The 23,058-nt window shown below is 40.9% G+C and overlaps 1 protein-coding gene across 11 annotated transcripts in view; it reads left to right on the forward strand.

The window, feature by feature from the left end:
- Esr1 (estrogen receptor 1) overlaps positions 1-23,058 on the forward strand; it is a 392,770-nt gene that overhangs the window by 154,766 nt on the left and 214,946 nt on the right. For all 11 annotated transcript variants that reach the window (XM_039101049.2, XM_017588797.3, XM_039101051.2 and 8 more), the window contains 1 exon segment: positions 11,549-11,739. In XM_039101049.2, coding sequence (XP_038956977.1) covers positions 11,549-11,739 — 191 coding nt within the window.

Here is a 23,058-nt window from a genome sequence, read left to right on the forward strand (position 1 = left end):
CTGTGAAAAAGGGGCCGGTGGATCTTAAACTCTTTGGAGGGAAAGAAACTTGAGCCCAGAAAGGATGGTACCTCAGAATTACCCAAGAGTGAGGTGGTCCAGGTAGAGGGAGCAATAGGTTCAGATCCTTAGCGGATCATAGGACCACATGGAAGGCAGGAGGAGAAGCTGGCTCTGTGAAGAAGCCTCAGGTTTCTGCTTTGTAGGTAGAATGCTTGAGGTCGAGGCATAATGAAGAGTAGACAAGAGAAACAATTATCCCATGGGCCTGAGACCTAGAAGAAGGTGTGTGAGGGTTATGGGTATGACCACACACATCTTAGTTCCTATGAAGATCACATGTTGATGGAGAATGGCAAAGCCTTAAAGGAAGAACCCTGGGAATTGTCATTTAGAAGACTGACCAGGGAAGAACAAATCACACAGTGTGTAAAGGTGGGGTGGCTGAGGGGGGAGGAGCTCACAAAGAAGGTATGAAGAGCTCTGGTGAGGGCAGCCAGTAATGTAAGAATTCAGTTGAGGAGACAGTGTGATCTGGAATGTTTAGGTCTGGTCTTGTGGATGATGTGAAACTAAAGCTTGGTTTTCTGGGGGCGATGAGATGAATACACCTCTGAACTATGTCAGAGGTGGATGTGATCAAATCTTGCTTAAGAGCAACAGAGAACAGTGCTGGCTAGAGCAGAAAAATCAGTGACTTGGGATGAATTCTGCAAATGGTTTTAATGATGTTTTTGCCTTTCCTTGGTTTCTAACTGTCGTAAGAACAGTTGTATATGCATGTTGCAGATTCTTTTAGAAGTTTAATCATTCTAAAGCTGGTTCCTGACTTTCTGAAAAGTAGCAACCCATACCTATATGGTATAAGAAATGATTGTGACAATTCAGTGTGAAGTAGCTGGCAGGGAGAATCTGGGAGATTAATTACAATTCAAACTCTATTACCGATTGTTCAGACATGATCAAAAACAAGGAATAGAGAGCCAAGGTCAGAGTATTGTGAAGAAAGAGTTCACTAAATATGACAGGAGGTTAAATACGGGGGGTGGGGAGTGTATCTAGTAAGCATTTATTCCTAACCTACTGGGTGTCACTTGAAATACATGAAATAAGGCATGATTTTTGTCATATTGGAGTTTACCGTTTATGAGAGGAATGTATATTTACATTTATTACTATATTACTGTATATTACAGTTGTCATTTACCCATAGGACTAGAAACTGTGATGAATGCCATGTTGAGAAGGAGGAGGGAATTTTAGTATACATAGCATAGGGTTTGATAAGAAAATGCAAAGTTATTTTAATAACATTCAATTAAATTGTTTTCTAAGGAGCAGTCACTTGTTGGTTCTTTTGTAAAAAAATCTCTTCTATAATCCTAAGACTTTCTGCATTAAAAAAATAATAAAAAGTCGGGGTTGGGGATTTAGCTCAGTGGTAGAGCGCTTGCCTAGCAAGTGCAAGGCCCTGGGTTCAGTCCCCAGCTCCGAAAAAAAGAAAAAAGAAAAAAGAAAAAAATAATAAAAAGTCTAGGCTAGCAGTGTAATAATGACTTTGAATAGCTGGTACTATTATTTATGGTTGGGAAAAACAGCAGTGTTGGATTACCCTGAACTTCAAATTTTTCTTTGGACTAATGGAAATCTTTTCAATTAATATTTTTTATTATGCAATACTTTTCTTGATTCAAGGGAGTCTTCTCTCTGGATTTTGTATAAATGCTTTGAGATTTTGTTTTTAGTATGTTGACTATATCATATTGTCAATGGGATGAGCTCTTGAAAATACTTAAGAATTCAATTGATGTAATATAAGTGCAACCAAACCGAGGCAGGTAGGTTTCCACTTTCTGTAGGTGAACCATGTTGCTTCTCCTCCTCTTCCTCCTCCTCTTTCTTTTTCCTCTCCTTTGATCTCTCTCTTCTGTCCACCTTTCACTACCACTATTATTTTCTCTCTGTGCATTCTATAATTGCAATTCTTTAAAAATTTCTGGATTATTCAGTGAGAAAGGCTATTATAAGAAAAAAGGTTTTAAGGCAATTTTGCTAAACAATTGATTTATCTTTTAATTACGACAAAGGGCCAAAGACCTGGTTAGAGTTTGTGAGGCTTCCATCTAGAAAGTCAGAACCTAAAGATGGTAAGAACAATTGATTTTGGTTCTATGAAAATAAAGGAAACCAAGGTGAGCAGGAACTCTGAAGTTGAAGGAGTTAAAGAAAGATTGGTGAGGACATAGCTCACATATTTCCTACCAAGGAGGTATGAGGCTGACAATGCCAGATCTGTGTGACAGGTGCATGGACCCAAGGCTAGAGAGTGATCAGCAGAAAGGGATGGGACTAGGACCTGTCACAGGCTTATCTGTTGAGTTGGATCTAGCCAGAGGTACTCAGATAATCTTATGTTCATGTCAACTTCTTATAGTCCAATTCTGACCCAAGATGTGTACTTCTTCCAGCAATCTACAACTATGATCTGGTCTGAGCCTAGATATGGACTCTCCTTGCCGTTGTGATCAGACCTGAGCTTGTGTGTGAACTTAACCCAGTGACCTTAGTGTTTCTATTGCTATAAGAAAGCACGACAACCATAAACAACCTGGGGAAGAAAAAGTTTATTTCAGCTTTTAGTTCCACATCATGGTCTATCACTGATGACAGAAGTCAGGACAGGAACTCAAACAGGAAAGGAACCTGGAGGCAGGAGCTGATGCAGAGGCCATGGAGGGGTGCTGCTTATTGATTTGCACCTCATGACTTGCATAGATTGATTTCTTATAGAACCCCATCTTATAGGACTACCATCTTGGGGTGACACCACTCACAAAGGGCTGGACCTTCTCACATAAATCACCAATAAAGAAAATGGAACACAGTCTTGTCCACAGGCCAGTCTGGTGGGGACATTTCTACAATTGAGATTCACTCTTCCACAATGACTCTGTTGACTTGTGTCTAGTTGACATAAAACTAGCCAGTACCTCTACTGGTGTGATCAAGTCTGGTATAGACATCTTCCAATGACCCATTAATATGAAAAGGTCTGCACTAAGGTGTAGACTTTCCCCACGACCCACCATTGTGGTCAGGTTTGCTGTAGACTCATCCTAACTACCGGCATTATTATCACATCTGTTCCCAGACATAGATGCCTCTTAATGATCCAGCACTGTGACCAGTTCTGATCCCAGATATAGACTTACATTCCGATGCTTTGCATTACAGATGATAAGGCCAATTTCTGCATCCTGAGGACACAGCTCTATGTAGATCATTGCACCTTATTGGTTTTACCTTTGTGATATTCAAGTAACTTGACTACTACTGCAAGATGCCATAGGAATTTTCAACCCATGGGAAACTCTCCTCTTTCCCCTGATCTAGTTGAAGTTTCATGACATCTTTCTAGAACAAGGATGGGCCCAGTTAGTATGATTATTAATGTTATATGTATGATCTCCTTGGTTTGATACATTGCATAATGGACAATAAACATTCCCCCTTCTTCTTCAGTGTGCCTTCTGCTTTTGTAGTTGTGTTCACAGTTGAGTTTTTGGCATTCTGGAGTCATCCAAAAGTTAGTTTAATGAGGAACACGTTGCTGAGAGCATATATTTATTGTAGCTCTCCAGATTTTTTGTTTATTTTTTACTGATACCTTAGACACAGATTTTACATATTCCATTTACATTGTGAAATGGTTGCTCCACCGATCCATTTATTGATTCATCTACTTACTATCAATGTGTGCTGAGTCAGTATTTGAGCTGAGGCACAGCAAGAGAGATTGAATGAATTCAATGGAAAGAATAATGTAGCTCCTAGCAGAAGAGGTCAAGTCCAGACAAACCTCTGACGTTTAGAATGGGAAGAAGCTATTTCAAGGCTCTGAACTTTAAGAGAGGTGGCAGAAGAGGGATTCGTGCCAAATGAGACCTCAAAAGTACCATAGTTTCCTCCTTACAGCCATTGGGACAACTGTACACAGCAAGAGCGACAAGAAAACCAGCCCCGAAAGGAGCTAGCTAGAGACCATAAGTGGAAAATGATGTTTGCACTGGGTGGAAATGTAAGATGGTGGAGCCATTATGGGTAAACTCATGACAGATATTTAATATGCTAGAAATACAGGACTGGGGAAAGAGTAAAGTGCTCACCAAGCAAGCATGGGGACCCAGTTCAATACTTGCCACTCATGTAAACCATGATGTCACGTAGTTGTAATCCCAGTGCTGAGGAGGTATAGACAGGTAGGTCCGTGGGGCTTTCCTGGCACTCAGCCAATCCTAATGGGCAAGCCCCAAGTCTTAGTGTGTGACTATGTCTCCATAGGCAAGGTAGGTGGTTCCTAAGGAACAGCAGCCAAGGCTGACCTTTGACTCCCCCACACATATGCATATAGGTGCACTTACACCCACACCCACAACTATACACTAACCTATAATTAGAATTATGTTCTAGGAATTCTGTTTCTGATTATCTGAAAGAATTAAAATATGGGTTTTGATAAAATATTTGTATAGCTATGTTCATTCAACATTATTCACAATGACTCAAAGGTAGAAATGACACACACAATATATTCATAATGTATAATATATTAATGTTATACCTATATATAAATATTTAAGCAAAATATGATAAATATATACTGTGGTACATTATTAAATCTGAAAAGGGAAGGAAACTCTAGCCCAGCATAGTGGTGCATACCTGTAATTCATAGGTTGATGTAAGACAATATGTTTGAGGCCAGCTTGGGTTACATAGTGAGTTCAGGGTCATTCTGGGATACAGAGCAAGAGCTTATCTCAAAGACAAACAACAGCAAAAACCAATAAAAAAATGGTAGCCAGGAGTAGTGGCTCATGCTTTTAATCCCAGCAATCAGAAGGGAGAGACAGGTGGGTCTCTGTAAGTTTGAGGCCAGCCTGGTCAACATAGTAAGTTCCAGGACAGCCAGAGTTACATAGTGGGACCCTGTTTTGAAAAAAACAGGAAGAAAAGATTTAACACATGCTACCACATGAATCCACATGAATGGATATGAAGGACACTATGCTACATACAATATTCCGGACCCAGACCAGTCAGATACTGTATGATTCCATTTGACACGGCTGCTAGAGCCATGGCATCCACTGAACCAGAGTGTAGAAGGATGCCTGAGAGTAGCTGAAGAGGGATAAAGTAGGAATTATTATTTAATGCGCGCAACTCAGTTTTATGAGATGAAACAACTCTAAAGACTGGCTGTGCACCAACATGAATATACTTAACACCACTTAACACTTGAGTTGCTTAACACAGTAGATTTTCTCCTGTATATTTAACTGAAGGCAAAAAAATATATAAAAACAGAAATAAAATCACAGAGCAGTTGTTCTTTGGACTATGTGGATACTGGAGGCAGAATCCCTTCTCAAGTCCCCCAGGTCACCTGTTGTTTTCATTTAAGATCTTCATGATCAAGTGCTGTGGTTTGCTAACTTGTTTTGAAAAACAAGGAGAGAAAGAAACCAGGTTGTAAAACTTTTATTACACATTTGAAAATGAAGGTCTTAAAAGATTCAACTTGAGCAAGTTATCAACAATGGAGAACCCAAGAAAGACTAGGTTTAAGAAATGAGCGCGTCTGTTATCACCCCAAAGACAAGCCTGTAGATGGAAATTGCGCAGGTTGTGTGCTGCATAGATTATGCAGATGGTTGCGTTGTAAAGCTACAAGGCTCAAAGCTAGCCCATAGGTCACGGGCTATGGTCTTTGGTCTGCTGCCTCTCACTGGGATTGGAATTGCTCTTGCATTCCTTCTTGCTGGTGCATAGTGAATGGATGTTGGGAGAGATGGTTGGTGAATGGATCTATGCTCCTCCCTGCCCCATGCAGCCTCAGGTGGGATGGAGTCTCAGCCATTGGGCAGCCTCCATTTGTCAATTCACCCTCTTGGTTTCCGGGTGACTCGGTAGTACCACAATGAGAGAGTGCTACTGTCCTTGAGTTCCATCCTGAGGTTTGCATCCCCTTCCTTGGTGCCCATCCCTAGGTTGCCTTTGGCCAGTGAAAAGGGACCCCACAGAGTCAAAGTCTATAGCTCTGTACATACAGTGAGCTTAAGTATCCATCATGTCACCCACCAGGAGGGTTTGAAACACTTTCTCAGTCCTGTGTTGTCTCTACCTGCACGAAGGCAGGAGCCTTGGTCTATGGTAGGGTGGACATTATTAGACTAATCCTCTGAATCTCTTTTCTTTTTCATGTCCTCATATTCTGGCCATTGCCTTGGTTTTTGCAGTCAGGACACTCGGGGCATGGGTAGATGTCTGTTGGTGATCAGCTCATGTGAAGCAGGGATTAAGTCGCCTGTAGTCGCTACAACTGGCCCCATTGTTGCTTCCTGAACTGGAACTCCATGCTTACAACTTCATGCCCATTTCTCCTTCTGTGGTGCAAACGCCAGCCTCACCATCACCTGCTCCTCATGCTACTTCCTGAGTCTGGTCCTCCAGGAAATCTGGTACATGAAACATCTTCCTTTGTGTCCTTCCTGTTGATGAACTGCTGTGTAACAGTTTTCCTGAGGAGAGGTAACACTCAAATAAGTCTATTCACACCCCAGCAAGAAAGCTACCAACAGACCTCAGTTATGATTACATCACTGTCTAATTTGTTGAACCAATGAGAGTTTTTAAAAAACTTTTTTTTTATTGTGTACGGGCACTGGGTTATTTATAAGGAGCTGGGGTAACTCAAAAGGAGCTGCATTATAAGAAAGCCTAGCCAAAATGGGAAAGATTACCCAAAACTGCAACCTTGGGGCCTTGTTGACAGGTCTAGGTGTTTTCAGGTACCTCCTCACTCTGAACATCCCCCCCTTTTACAACCTCAAACAATTGTCACTTCTATTGTATTGCTGGGTAGGGATCCTCAAGACTCTTCATATTTTTCGACTCACCACCCATAACTGTCCACTGACTACTTTGATAAAAACCCAAACCTTGGTTGTGATGGTCTTGGCTCTTCCTGGTCCTCTGTGTGCGGTGATGGGTGTGCTGCCGTGGTTCACTCTCCTGGCATGGTGATGGTGGTCTGGAGGTCTGTGACAGTCACAGGTCTGGATCCGCTCAGCCCTCTGTGAGCATCACTCTGGTCTCACTACCATCAAAGTCCCTGTAAAAATCCCGGCTTCCTTAAAGTGGACCACGGGCCGAGTGCCTGACATCAACAGGAAATCTCCCTGATAATGCGGACAGCCCAGCATCATGGTCTGCACACCATTTATATCATAGGCAGGGAAAGACAACCACTCTGCAGACATTTCTTTTTACTACAAGATGATTTAATGAAAATGAACTGTCTTATCTTTTGTTTTTAATTGTCAACCCAGACTCAAAGGCAACTACAGTGAGGGAGCACAGTTGAAAGACATAGTTAGCATTTCTCAGCTATGGATTGATGCCATTGTTCTTGTTTCCATGTCTCTTAGCATCAGATGGTCCATGTATGGTCTTCACTTCTTTGTTTTACTTTTGACACAGTTCAATTTTTTATGAGAGTTTTGTATATCTTATTGTAGTTAATGATGGAGTAAATTATTGTCTATATTTTTATGAATTTGGGGCATGTTAACTTTTTCTCAATTTCCCCTACATTCCCAGCTCAGGGTTTTTTCCCAGTTACTTGTAAACAAGACAAAACAAAACAAAACAAGGGGAAACAAAACCTGTGTATCCTATACACTACTTTGCTATACCATCCAACTCTCTTTTACTATATAGAGATGGTTGGGGGAATATTTGATACATTAGATCTCTTTCCTGTGTGTGCCAGTCATTCGGTTTTTCATTCAGCAAACATGTATTAAATGCCCATGGACTGCAACAATTAATATGGTATAAAACTCAGTTAAAATCATATAATGATCATGCAGAGGACTGGAGTTTAGTTCCCAGCACTCAGAGTAGGCAGTTAATAAAAGCCTGTAACTCTAGGCTATGATGCCTCTGGCTTCCATAGGTACTTTTACTTATGTATGTGCACATACATGTGCACATACAAACATACACACACAATTAATTATAAAAATAGATATACTCTAAAAAGACAATAAGTTTGTCTACTTCATACTTGTTCAATATCTGTGCCCTTCACCAAAGACATGAGCTTCTAAATTTAAATAACCACAGCTGCTCCCTACTGGCTTGAATCATCCATAAGACATTAATAAACAGTAAAAAGATCCAGGATTGATAGGGGAGCTCAACAACACGAAGATGAAATGGAAAGAGATGGGTAACAGAATAGGAACAAGAACTGGAAGCTTCGAGCCAATGCTCTCTAAGGATCACTAAAAAGTAAAGAAATCCTATTTGAGACTGCCAACCTCAGACCTAAGTTATTTAGAGTGGAAAAAGTTGGCCAATTCAGATGTACTCAAACAAAGGAGCCAACATTTTGTGAGTTTTATGGCCGATGTCGTTTATGAACCATTAAAATATTGTATGCAATATTAATGACGGGGAAGAGCAGGGAAGGGTTATGAAATTGGAACTGAAAGGAAAGCTTTGAGGGGAGGACCAGTGAGTTCATGTGGCTTTGTTATTTGGGACATGGTGGGAATATGAGGAGGAAAACAGGAGTGTCTTTAACCAAGAAGTCCTGGGAGCTTAGTTGGCTTTGAAAGTCTCACATGAACATTTTCACTTACACTATCTGTCAACCTCATTCACAACCATATTTGAATATTGTTTTTAATTCATTTAAAAATTATTACAAAGCCCAGTGCCACAAACCATTTCCTTCTTCTGAAGGTGTTGGCCATGAGGTCTTATTGATATTCAAAGAGTACCTGCTATTGGCATTCTCCACTGGCCAGAAGATGGCATTAAACCCTATGGCTGGGCACACCACACACTTGAGTCCTTGAGTCAGAGAATATGGGGAAATCAAGTTGGTACTGACTTAGATTCTCCATCCCTACTGGCTATCTTTCTTAGTGCTGGAAGTTGCTATGCAAGCTACTGGCATGGAAAAATAATCACCATTCGTATCCAGCTGTAAAGCTTGAGAGCAGGAATCATTACAACCCTTGTAAGACACTCATTGGTGTAGTAGTAGCACAGACATCCCTGGAGTTAAACACAAAACACTTTCTCATTGAATTTAAGGCCTGCTGGACAAGATGAAAACAATATCAAACACCATTACTGAGGCCAAGAACCTGTGCTCAATGGGCAACTTTCTACTATTTGCTAAAGGGGCAAAGTTCTAAATTCAGTCCTTAAGATTTACTGTCCTATCTGTAGATTAGTGTATCTTTCAACCTACATCAGTGAAACTTCTGTCTATGGTTACTAGAAATTAATACAGAAATTCACAATTGGTCAGTGTGCAGAGAATAAGAGACTGTATATTTCTTAGACCTAAGTGGGACACTGGTATCACACATCCTCTCCTAAGGCTCATGGGTCATTTTGGAAGAGGAGCTCAAAGATTGTAAAAGCCAAAGGCAATGAGTGACACATAAGGACCCATACTTTTTTGATGGCATGCACAAACTAAAGCTAGACAAAAATCCAAGCATAGGATGGTAGAAGAACATGAAGTTCTAGCCCCAGTTAAAGAGTTATTGGCAATTTATAGCTGCTGAGAAAGGGAGAGTCAGTTAACTTTAAGGGGATGGCCCCTGGCAGGTTGCTGTGGTAGCCAGAATGAAAATGGCTGCCATAGACTCATAAGTTTGAATGCTTAGTCCCCAGATGATAGAACTATTTGGGAAGGATTAAGAGGTCTGGCCTTGTTGGAAGGGTTGTGGTCTTGTTGGGGAGGTGCCAGTGGGTGTGGCTCAGCTACAAGTTCTCAGCTGCTGCCCCAGCACTATGCTTGCCTGCTTGCTTGCCTACTGCCATGCTCCCTACCATGACGGTCATGGCTACTAACTTTCTGAAATCACGAGTCCCAATAAATGTTTTTTTTTGTAAAGCCATCTCCTTCACGGTAATAGACAAGTAATTAAGACAAATTCCCACACTTAGAAGGACACCCAAGGATACAGTAGTAGTAGGAATTGGACTTGATGGCTTTAATACAAAACAAGGGTACAAGTTAGGTAGGTAGGAGAGGCAGCATTGATGTGCTCTGGGAAGAGATGGCACACAGTGAGCGAATATGATCAGAATACATTGCCTGGGGAGCTGAACAGATGGCTCAGTGGTTAAAGGCACTGGCTGTCCTTTCAGAGAACCCAACATCTGCACCAGAAACTCAAAACTACCAGCAGCTCTATCTCCAGAGAATCTGATGCCTACTGCCCCAAAACAAGTGTCCCTGCACCTATGTGGACCACACACAGACACATAGAAATAAAATATATTTTAAAATATATTGTATGAAATTCTCACACAATTAATAAAATCTCTATAGTACTGAATGAAAACTCCATTCCAGGCACTATGCTGGACTTTGACTATGCACATCCGATTTTTTCCGTTATCTTTATGTGTCTGAATATGTTCAGTCTGCATGGTGTCTTTGTTATCCTCTCTCACTCCAAAGACCCATTTGGGAGTCTTCTTAGATTATTTTTTTAGCCACTCTTTCATTTTCTTTATCCCAATCTTCATATTAAGTTTTCAGAAAAAAATGGCCTCCTTTCATCCTCACCTGCTCACTCCACACATTCTCTGACCATGAGGTTTTGGTAGGGGTGGGGCACCTCCACTCCCCCTCCTGAAAGTCCTTTTCTCAAGTCCAAATTCACACGAGCAGTTCTTTTGTTGGATTTCTCTGTCCAATTTGACACATTGAAAGCAAACTCCTTTTGTAAAGTGTTCTTGAAGCTTTTTACTCCCCCGTTTTCTTGGGTCCTTTAGAGCTCCGCTTTCTTACCGTACACACTCGGTTTCATTCCTGGGATTTGCTCCTTCCACAGAGGCTTTAAGGGTTGGGATAGCCATCTGTGTTCTGAAGTTCTTCCCATTCCACGTGCTTGAAGATGTTGGAACATCTTCAAATTGCAGTGTCAAGTTGTAAAAAGGATCTCCCAGGGTTACCTGATAACAATAACATAGGATTCGAATTGTTATCGTGTCCTATGTGGGGTCTCCGTAGGTCATCACTTCGTCTGTGTTCCAAATCCTCCAGCTGCTTCCGGCTTTGTCTCTCTTTCCTGAAGACCCTTTGTATGGTGCAGAGTGGGAATGAATTGTGAATCTCTGAGACAATGAAGCTTGTTAGGAACCTGCTCAACTTTGTTTTGTTTTATGGATAATCCGCTGGAGTATGCGGTCCATTTCTTAAACAAGTTTGTAGAGAAAATCAATTTTTCTTCAAGGTTAATACAACAGGCAAACACCTTTTGCTGCATGTGTCAGAAAGAGACAATGAAAGATCATTGTGTAGATTATGAACCATTATTTCAAAATGTCAGAATAAAGTGGGTCTGCTGCATCCCCCCTGGTCTCACACTCTTCAGAGGGGAAAGAGGGCTTGCTTCTCAAATGCTAATGGATTTGCTTTCCCCCCTTCCTATCCCACCCCCAGGTCCAATTCTGACAATCGACGCCAGAATGGCCGAGAGAGACTCTCCAGCAGCAGCGAGAAGGGAAACATGATCATGGAGTCTGCCAAGGAGACTCGCTACTGTGCTGTGTGTAACGACTATGCCTCTGGCTACCATTATGGGGTCTGGTCCTGTGAAGGCTGCAAGGCTTTCTTTAAGAGAAGCATTCAAGGTAATAGCGTGTTGTCTAAAAACTGCTCGATATATGACCTTAGAAGCAGAAGAGAACAGAAAGGAGGATTAGTTGGTTTTTTTTGTTTTTGTTTTTGTTTTTTTTTTTGTACAGAGCTATTTGCACAAAACACGAACATCTAGTAAGTCTCTCTTTTCTCCTTGGTGGAAGCCTGGTAAAGACACAGACTTTCAGGACAAGTGGTCATGCCAGAGAAACTGTGGCAGAGAATTTCTGCTTCCTCCTGTCAAGATCGAGACAGCTTTGAGCAACTCCACTAGAAGACTTGGTAGCTGGGTCTCTAGTGTACAGAGAAATGTCTCTGGCTTGATGCAGGGATGGCAGGTGTACATTCATATTCCTTTGGCAACTAAGCTTCTATGATGTGGTGTGTTTCTGTCTGCAGATAAGCATCTCTCTACCTTGGCCTTGTCCAGGTAAATATTCTCTTATGATCTTTACTCCAGACCGACTCTGATCCAAACTGTTCTTTTCTGGCCTTACATCTCTCTCTTGACTCAGTGGACCACGTGGCCTTTTGCTAACATGAGCAGACTCAATGTCTGGTGCCCTGTGAGGGACCTACCATTGGTACTGTGTAGTTATAAAGAACCAACTGTACCGTTTCATCCTTCTGCCTCCCTCGGTCCCTTTTCATATAAAGTTTAGAAGTGCTGCTTTTCTGACATGCTGTTGCTCCTTTAGAAGTGCTGAGACTATCACATTATACAGAATTCCACTGGAAAATGCCAGTCATTTTTGCTACCTAAGGTGTATGTGCTAAAGCCTTCTTGACAGGGACAGAGGCCTGACGGTACTTTTGACTTCTTGAATTCATAACTTTTTCCTAGCAGTGTGGTAGTTTTGTCCCTTCTCTCTTCTTTACCTTTAGAACTTAAGTAAAGCTTAGTGTAGAGGTATGAAGGATACTTCTGCTGCAGTGCCGACTTAAGGAACTTGTTGAAACCAGAACCCGCCACATTAATAGACACTGACCCAAGAAGAGATTCTCAGGGACTTTCCGCTGCAGCTCTTCACTGCTCTGATACGGGCTAACGACCGGGGGATGGTGCGCACTATTTATCCTTCCTCCACAGCTGGGAGAACATTTTAAAAAGCTGTTCATATCTTAATAGAGTAGCCTGTGAGGTCAATGTGGTCCATTTTAAAAGCATTTTCCTTGACACTTATTGCTTTCAACATCTTTAGAATTCTGCTGTGAGACTTGGACTCTTTTGTCTGTGTTCCTAAAAAAATTAATGATATTCTCTATAGCAACTCTTTGTATATATCTCTGTATCTGAGTGTATCACACACAAACTATTTGTTTTATTAGCTGATATCATTTTAGTTCAGAAAAAATAAAATTTAAATCTGACTTTAGGTTATATAAACTTTGTCAGGCTTTTGGCAAATATTTTAATCTGTGGATTTACTTTTCATTTGATTTCATGCAATCTAAATTATCATTGTTTTCTCCAATCATGTGCTTACATAACACACACACACACACACATACACACACACACACACACACACACACACACACATATCAATGAAGAAAATGTAGCCCTTTAAAAACAGGAATTTGGACTCTAGCAAAATTGCTCTGTGAATAAATCACTTGACACACGAGTGTGAAGGTTAGAGTTTGGATTCTTAGAAGCCATGGAAAAAGCCAGACTGGTGTAGCCTTCACCTACAATCTCAGCCCTCAAGATAGGCGATACCCAGCCCAAGATGGATAGATAGACCAATTAGAATTGGCACACTCTGGTTTCCACAGAAGACTCTGACCTCTGTAAATAAGTAAAGTGAAAATCGGTTCATGAAGATACATACTGTCAGCTTTAGACACACGTACACACATACAAGAGATATGATTAGGGGACATGCTCAACTGTGCCATTGGATAAGTTATTTAATGAGACTGGGTTTTTATTTTTAATCACCAAATGTTATTTAGAGCACTGGTCAGAAAGATTTTTATTTAAAGGATTAAAATAGCAATCATTTTGGCTGTTGCATAGCCATACAGCCTTTGCTGCAGTCATTTGGATCTAGTACTCTAGGCAGGAAATTGGGAATAAGGAAGAGTAGCTCTGTGGGACAATATGCAAATAAGTGGGAGTGGCTACCCACACAAATGACTATGACTATAAGTAACTGACCAGATCTGGCCGGTGGGTTATATTATTGTGATCCATGATTTGATTCCTACTTGCATATCTATAGTCTAAGTGTCATTATTTATGAAAGGAACCTTTTTTAGACAGGTTGTTTTTAAACCTAAATTTTTGGTGATTCAAGTTTTATCGGCACTTAGTCTATTCGTCTGGATGCCCTGAGGGGAAATTAAAAAAGTGGAAGACATGTTTAACAATATCAAAAAGTTTAGAGTTCATTTGGAAAAGTAGAGACAGCTTGTTTTCATGGTGCAGTGGGCGAGTAGGTACCTGTGGGCAGAGTGCTACCTACTCAAAGAAAAGAAAGTAGGGATACTGAAGAAACTGTTGCTGTGAACTTGACGTTGTTGTGATTGAAAGAAACAGCAGCAACACTGTATTCACAGGGCTTCCATTCTATTTGTAGATTATTGGAAGCTTGCTAAATAAAGTTCCTCAGAACCCAGTATTGAATTTAAGCCTCAAGGCCAGCAGAAAAGAAAACAATAAAAGAGAAAAAAATAAACTTGGCAAAACAGTGAAGAAAATATAGGTTTATATAATAAACATTTTGTTAGTACAGAATTATCTCAAGATCAAGTACATTTTAAAATTTAAGATTTCACTTCTTTTTTGATAATATATATAATTCGTGTGTGTGTGTGTGTGTGTGTATGTGTGTGTGTGTGTATAGAATCTCCATTTTATATTAGAGACTAAATACAATTCCAGTACAATTGTACCAAGTGAAAGCAATTTTTACCTGGTTTCAAAAACTTTTTATTCATTATGGTATGGTCACTTACAAGGTTTCTGAGGCAGGATAACTTCTTAGAACAGAGTTCTGAAAGAAGCCTAGAAAAATAAGGTTGAACTTTAGAGAGACTGTGAGACCTAATAATGGTTAAGGTCTCTGTATTTATTAAGGACGTGTATTTATTGGACACTTGTTTTAGGCAAAGCATAGTACATACACTTGGAGATGTGAAGACAGGGAAAGGACTGGTCCCCGTTTGCACTGAGCTTATAAAATAGAGTCAGAAATGAACAAACAAACCAGCAATTACATTGTGTTTGACAAATGTGAATGTAGGGGTGGATGCGGACTCTCAGGAATCTAAATTTCACTCAGTCCCTGGAATAGTGACTAAGACTCTGAGAATTTTTACTGATTCAAATTAAGTCTGAAGAACAACTCAGGAGAGATAAGTGGAGGGAGGCAAGGATGAGTGTTTAGTCATCTGGGTGAGTGTATGATTGACACCCGGAGAGACTACAGAGGTTTTCCAAATAACAGTTGACAATGTTAACTTGTCATCATTTTAAATAATAATGTTCTTGAGTTGTGTGTTTAATCTGAGACTGTGTCAAGGAGCAATGCCACATTTCTTTTCCATTTTAATAATGTTACCATATACTTCATCTGTTTCCAAATCCACAAAAGAGTATACAATGCAAGTGCAAGAAGGTTTCCAGTCCTGTTTTCTTATCTGAGTCTTGATAACTGGGAACAAAAAGTTTTCCTGAACTCCCCTGGCTGTTTATAAATCACAGTGACCGTCAAACCCATTTAAGGACAGTGAAGGGTCTGACTCGTGGGTGGAAAGTCCTGAAGATGTTGAGGCTTTGCCTATTTTCCTTGTCACTTAAGAAGAGAGCTAGAAAGGAGTATACATCAGATTATTCTCTCTCTCTCTCTCTCTCTCTCTCTCACTCTCTCTCTCTCTCTCTAAGTGTTCTGGTTGAAGAGGCAAAGTGTTTGACTGGAAAGCATACACATTTTCATCCCTCACTTAGCACACAAACTTGATTACTTAAGGAATTGAGTAATGACTTCAGTTGAATGTATTTTTAAAGCAAAATAAAAGATCTAATTTAAGCTAGAGGGATGAAATTTAATAGTAGTCTTAATTTATTAATCCTTGCAGGCTTAGAATTATGGCTTTACACAGTGACTGTGGACTGAGTTACCTGATCAGATTATAGCTTTAGCAGCCAGGTAGTCTCTTGGGTTTCTTTTGCAGGGAGAGAAGATTCTATAAAGTCATTGATCCTCTCTCATTGTATTTCCAGAAGGTAACAGGGCACAGTGAAGACCTAGCCTGTCTACATAATCACTTCACATGCTAACAGTTACATGTAGAAGCTGCCCATTATTGAATTAGACACACATGATGAAGCACATGCTAGCTTACAAGGTATCTGTAATAAGGAAGAAATGGTTTCAAAGTGATATCTGGTTAAGATTAACACAATGGAGACCTTGAATCCAAGGAGGACAGTGTAGAGAGAGATTCATCTGGGTTTTAGAAAGCTTTAGTATGAAAGCATCCAGCACCCTGGATAGCTCCTGCAACAGCTGTGCTGGGGAAACAGATTTATTTTCTCAAGAATAGGCTTGGGGCTGGAGAGATGGCTCAGTGGTTAAGAGCACTGCTTGCTCTTCCAGAACACTCTGGTTCAATTCCTAGCAACCACCTAGCAGTTAACGACTGTCTGTAAACTCCAGTACAAGAGGATGTGACATCCTCACACAGACATGCATGTGACAAAGCACCAATGCCCATAAAAATAAATAAATAGTTTAAGAACTTCAGGTTCACTTGGTAGGCTCCGTGTACTTGTAGAGATCTGTTTCTTTATCTTGGGGACTCGCCTCTGTCCACCCAAGGGGTGTGTGTGCTTATACACCTTTTCAAATAATTTTTCTCTCTCTCTGAGTGGCTGTGTGCATCCCTGTGAAGGTTAGGAAGAGCATTAAAAGTGGAGAGATACCCATTTCTTTATAGGATTATCTTATTTCTGAGATATTTTTAGAGATATGTCTGAAATCCTGTCCATACCCAGGAAATATCAAATCTTTGGTCCCAACATTTCTACTCATGACCCTCTCTAGTCTGGATCCCATGTAACAGCAAGTGAGATGTTTTTGATTAATTGAGTCATATGATTTTGAACTTAAAATTCCCAGTGTCCTTATATTAAACTTCCTTTATTGGGGCTGAAGAGATGGCTCAGTGATCAAGAGTGCTTATTGCTCTTCCAGAAGATATAGTTTGGTTCTCAGAATCCACAACAGGCAGTTCACAACTACCTGTAATTCCAAGCTTTGAGGGATTTAACACCCTCTTCTGGAGTCTGTGTATATCTACATTCATGTTACACACACACACACACACACACACACACACACACACACACACACACACACACGAACGAGAGAGAGAAACTTTAAAATCTTTTATATGATTCAATTATTTTTACCTATTCCAACTTCTGCTAATGTCTTCCTATTCGCTGTAATTAAGCTGCATTTGCCTTTTCTTTTCTTTTCTTTTCTTTTCTTTTCTTTTCTTTTCTTTTCTTTTCTTTTCTTTCCTTTCCTTTCCTTTTCTTTTCTTTCCTTTCTTTTCTTTCCTTCTCTCCTCAACATGGCAACTGTTCTTCAGGACCTGAGCGGATGTGGTTCTCCCAGTTTTTTTGCTTCGATCACCCAGCTATTTTCTTGACCAGCTTTGGATATGTATGTGGTGTGCATGCATATAGGCGCACGCGCGCGTGTGTGTGTGTGTGTGTGTGTGTATGTGTGTGTGGTGTGTGTATGGTATGTGTGGTGCGTGTGTGGTGTGTGTGTGTGGTGTGTGTGTGTGTGTGTGGTGTGTGTATGTGTGTGTGTATGTGTGTGTGGTGTGTGTGTGGTGTGTGTGGTGTGTGTGGTGTGTGTGTGTGTGGTGTGTGTGTATGTGTGTGTGGTGTGTGTGTGGTGTGTGTGGTGTGTGTGGTGTGTGTGTGGTGTGTGTGGTGTGTGTGTATGTGTGTGTGGTGTGTGTGGTGTGTGTGTATGTGTGTGGTGTGTGTGTGTGTGTGTGTGTGTTTGTGTGTGTTTATCACTCTTCACATTGTTTTGTGAGTCAGGGTCTCTTGCTGAACCTGGAACTCTCTGGCTATTGTGGCTAGCCAGATTCTTGTGTGGATTCCCTGTCTCTGCCTCCTATGTGCTGGGATTATAAGCTGGTTGTTTCATTTGGGTTAGTTTAGCAGGGAAGGTGCTAGTGAAAGAGTTCTATTTGATAGGTTTGGAAAGAGACTAAAGGTTTCTCACAAGCAGAAAAACTTTTGGCACAGGGGCTGCAGAAGTGGTTCAGTGGTTAAGAGCACCTTATGTTCTTGCAGAGGACCTAGGCTCAGCTCAAAGCATTGATGTGGTAGCTCACAACTGTCAGTTCGCTCGAGGTCTAGGGAAATGAAGCCTCCTCTGGCCTCTGCAGGCACTATGTAAGGAGGTGGTGAACATACATCTGTGCAGACGAAACGTTTACCTACATAAAACAAAAATTAAAAAAAAAGATTTTGGAACAGAATCCTGGGTATGTGAAACAGGACAGATGGAGATAAGCCAGCTGGGAACAATGTAGGGCTGAGCTCAGTGTCTTTGACACAGTTCTTCCACTTTTAGATCTGTAAGTGGGTCTATCCCCATCTCTGCTTCTGCCTCTCCTTCCTTCCTTCTCCTCCCAAGGTTTTTCAGGATTTTGTTCACATCCCATATGGATCTAACATTGTCCCCACAAAAAGGTTGAAACTACTCTATCCTCTCATATCCCAGAATGTAGCACACCTGCAAAATAAGGTTGTGGAAAGCATAATTTATCAATGAAGTCATTCTGAAGTATGAGGGCTTTTAACTTAATATCCTGATATCCTGGTAAGAAGAGGGGGACATGGAGAGCCAAGTATGGTGGTGGAGAGAGATTGACATGAGATATCTACAAAGCCAAGAACAAAAGAGCTTATTGGCCAACACCAGAGATGCAGGTGTACAGCACAAGCTGGGCTCTGCCCATACATTTATTTCAGAATTTGATATTGTAGCCCCAGGAGGCAAGGTGTTTGTGTAACTTTAAGGCATTCATTTGTGGTGCTTTGTTAGGGCAGGCATAGGAAACCAATTCTATACTCAAATTCCAATATTTTAAGATTCCATAAATAACTCCTAAATTGACCCCTGCCTCAACCCAACTTGTCAGTTACTCCCAGGTGATTCCTTATACCACTAGCAGCTGCTGGCTAGGAGGCACACTCATCCCTTCACTACTGTCTCAGACATCAGACTTTGGAGTTCCAGCCAGTGTTGTGCTTTGCAGCCCTCGCCTCTAACGTTTCCAGCAGAAATCTTGGATGTTTCTATTGAGTTTATTGTTTAAACATATACCCACCAAGTTCCCATTATTCAGACTTGGCTCCCTTGCCCAAGATAGTCACAGCATGTCAGTCTGTCTGTCTCTCCTACACCATTTGTTTGTTTTGCTTCCCTTTTCAGTGAGCCATTCTGCACACTGTCTTTCTATTAATACTCTCAAAGAAAACCACTAATCTTGTCATTCCTTTGTACACGATCCCTTAATGAGTTCTACTGCTCAAAGAATAATCCTTAGACAGCGGTGTGAGTCACCTATGCATACCTTGTTCTAGCTTTTGTTTTGAGGAGTTCTAAAGTCACTATCTGTACTTATTTGTATGTGGCTGACATGACATAAACTAGATTGCTCATCAGTTTATTGGTCAGAATTCCTGCTCAGTCTTTTTTTTACATTAATTAATTTATTTATCTATTCACTTTACATCCTGTTTGCTGCCCCCATGGCCCCTCTTATACATGCCTTCTCCCTATTCTCATTCTCTTCTTCTCTGAGAGTGTGGAGGTGACCCCTGGGTATACCCGCACCCTGGCACATCAAGTTTCTTCAGGTCTAGCTACATTCTCTCCCACTGAGGTCAGACAAGGCTGCCTAGTTAGGAGAATGGATTTCACAGGCAGGCAATGGACTTACAGATAGCCCTTGGTCCAGTTGTTAGGGGATCTGAATGACGACCTCGCTGCACATCAGCACACATGTGCCAGGGGGTCTAGGTCCATCCTGTGTGTACTCTTTTGTTCAGCAGTTCAGTCTCTGGAGCACCGAGGGTTCAGATTAGTTAACTTTGTTCATATTTCTTTGGAGTTCCTATCCCTTCCAGGTCCCCTAATCCTTCTGCTAACTCTTCCACAAGACTCCCCAAGCTCTGTCCAATGTTTGACTGTGAGTCTCTGTATCTGCTTCAGTCAGCTGCTGGGTGGGGCCTTTCAGAGGACAGTTATGCTAGGCTCCTGTCTGCAAGCATAACTAAATATCATTAATAGTTGTCGGGGATTAGTGTTTGCCCATATCAGTATGGTACGGTAGTCTCTGATAAAGCGTAAGCTGTCAGCAGCAGCGTGCATGAGAGATGATAAAGGGGAGTGAATGGGAGAAAATGGAAGTGTGGAGATAAAGTCAGTTTGCCCAAGTTTTCCAAACACATGTGGTATTTATGCAGTGGGACAAAAGGAAATGAAATGAAAGCCTAATGAAATAATGCACATTGTGTTAATGTGAATAAACATATAATTTATCACAGTGAAAAGAATAAATGATGTTCAGAGGGGAATGGATGAACAGGGCACATTAAGGGACAGGCCAATTTACTGAGGAAGCTCAATGCTAGACATGGCAAGTTGGAGACAGATGATAGCTTGATACACAGAAAGGACTGTTCTGCAGCCACAGAATAGAATTGACACTCTGCTCTAGTCCAAGGGTGGGGGTTGCCGTCATTTTCTCAATTAATTTTAAAGGAACTTGCTGACAAGAGCAGCTCCCCCATGAGAATGGCTTTAAATTATGAAAAGGTAGCTGTCGTCCGGCTTCCATTGTTCAGAAACTACCGGGATTGTGAATAAAGAGAGGAAGAAGGGTTTGACTTGGCTTCTTTCAGAGATTTCTGTGTGGGGTCAGCTGGATATATCATTTTGGGGATACAGAAAGCAGAAATCTATGGTAGAAGCACACATGGTGGATGAGGCCCATCAACTCATGGCTGGGGCAGAGAGAAAGAACAGGCTTGTGTCCCATATCTGCCTCAAAGGCACACCTAAGTGAGTGACTGGAAGATTTCCCACTAGCCTCCATTTCTTAAGTGCTCCAGCCTCTCTCAATAGTGCCATGAGCTTGGGGCCAAACCTTTTCCACATGTGCCTGTAGGAGAGACACTTATGCAAATCATAGCAGAAACTCCAAAATCTTCCTTTTGAACCTCAGAATAACACGTTAAAAGAGATTTCTGGATCTTCCTGAAACCTTGCGAAAATATCATCTTCATTCACAAGAACCTGCTGGACAGGAAAATCATGAATTAATTAACTGGATCATGCGATGCACTTTAGAATGTTAAAGTTCAAAAAAGACTATCCTGGTACCAACACATTAAACTGTACAAAGAGTGAAGAACCAGTATGAACCAGTATGAACATTTAAATGATGCTGACAAAAGAACCAAGATTCTGGTGGTTTCTGAAGGTGGGTTAGAGTATGGAAATGGGAATTCATTGGCCCCTCTTGAGGCTCAGAGCTTGTCTAATTCTTGTCTTGTCAGAATTCTGTCTTAATTGTTCATCTTGTGACAACTTGCATACTGTGCCATAAAGAAACAAGAGTATGTAGACCAAAGGCAGAGGGTATAAGTCTGCACATGGAGGAACTGTTACGTAACTTTCAAGGGAAAACCTTACACCGAACCTTCCTCAAAGATAAGCATTATCCTCCGGCACTGATAAATTTGCTAGATGTTTGGCTCTTGATACTCATTAGAGAGAAAGAAAAATACAGCATGAAAGTCAAGACCTGAAAACGTTCTTCTGTAGAAGAATCCTCAGGCCTGATCTTATTAATGGTTTGTTGTAGGCAACATTTAATGCTGCCTAGATTGCAAACTCGTGATCCTCCTGCCTCCGCCTTCCAAGGGCTGGGATGACAAACGTGATACCACACAAAAACACATTATTGATTTTAAATGTCTGTAGCTCTCCACTAGGTTAGACTTGTGGTATACACATGTCCCCATCTATGGATTTAGAGAAATCTGTAGGATGAGAAGAGTCACACTCCTTCTACCTGTGAGATGACATTGTTTCCAGTCCATTTCCCCCCCTTTCCTTCTTCCTTTTGGCCGAGTAATATTTATCTTGGAGATAATTAAGATAAAATGCCTCTGACAAATGAAATCAGTATAGATTCCCATTTCTTGGCAGCTTTTGTGGAGATAGCTGAGGCTTTCAGGGGCCTTTAAAAACCATGGCAACAAATACCTTCAAAGGGTAATCAAAGGTTCCAAATGGTTTTAATCGCTGGTGTCTTTTTTTCCTTTTTTATTTTTTATGTTACCACTTGGAGTATTCTTCTTCACTTTTTTTTGTTCATCTGATTGAAATTAAATTTCCAATTTCCCTACTAAGTGGTTCTCTTCTGGTCATGGCACTATTTCCATTAAAGTAGTAGCTTGTGCCCATGTATAGTGGTTAAGCTCGTCAACAATCCATTAGAAAGCCCCATTTATGAATGGCAATAATTTTCCACAAAATTATAGACAGTCTTTAATGGGCACAGACTCAAAGGGTATTAACCAGTCCTCAAAATTATTGGCTACATTGTCCTTACAAGCCTTACAGTGGTGGTCTATAGCCTTAGTCCTCCCCAAATTCTCTGTTCTTTGTGGAAAATGACTGTTGACACCTTTATATCCTTTAAAAATGAAAGGCTTGTTCTCAGACACCCACTCATTCAAAGGGAAGTATATTCTGAAGAATAGGAAGATCATTTCTGGTCCACATCCTATGCTATTACTGCACCAAATATGCAGATGAAGCTGTTACTTGCCTGAATTATTTTTTGTGGGAAAATCTACCTCATAAATCCAGGCTGCAGAATCTCTTCTTCCTTGTTAGTTCTGCAGCACGTGTGAGTCAGTGAGCAGATTTGACTCATTCGAAGAAGAATGTATCCCTGGATTGAAGAGAGAGATACAGGGAAGGAAGGATTACTGTCTCCCTAACGTGTCCACCTTCCCTTAGATGAAATAAAAAGATTTTAGTTTTCATTTGCTAAGAAACAAGGAATGGGAAACACAATTTAATTATTAAATTACAACCTCTCCCCCTAATAGGCACTTATTTTCTGTATTTGCTTTGAGAAGCAGTAAATGGATTTTAAATTTTTATCCAAATGCACATTATCCTTATCAGATGCACTCAGCAGTTTCAAGTCATGTACTAGGAGGTAGAGAGTGAATGAGGTTGAAC

The sequence above is a fragment of the Rattus norvegicus genome, chromosome 1 (assembly GCF_036323735.1).
Source record: "Rattus norvegicus strain BN/NHsdMcwi chromosome 1, GRCr8, whole genome shotgun sequence".
Taxonomy (NCBI): Eukaryota; Metazoa; Chordata; class Mammalia; order Rodentia; family Muridae; genus Rattus; species Rattus norvegicus.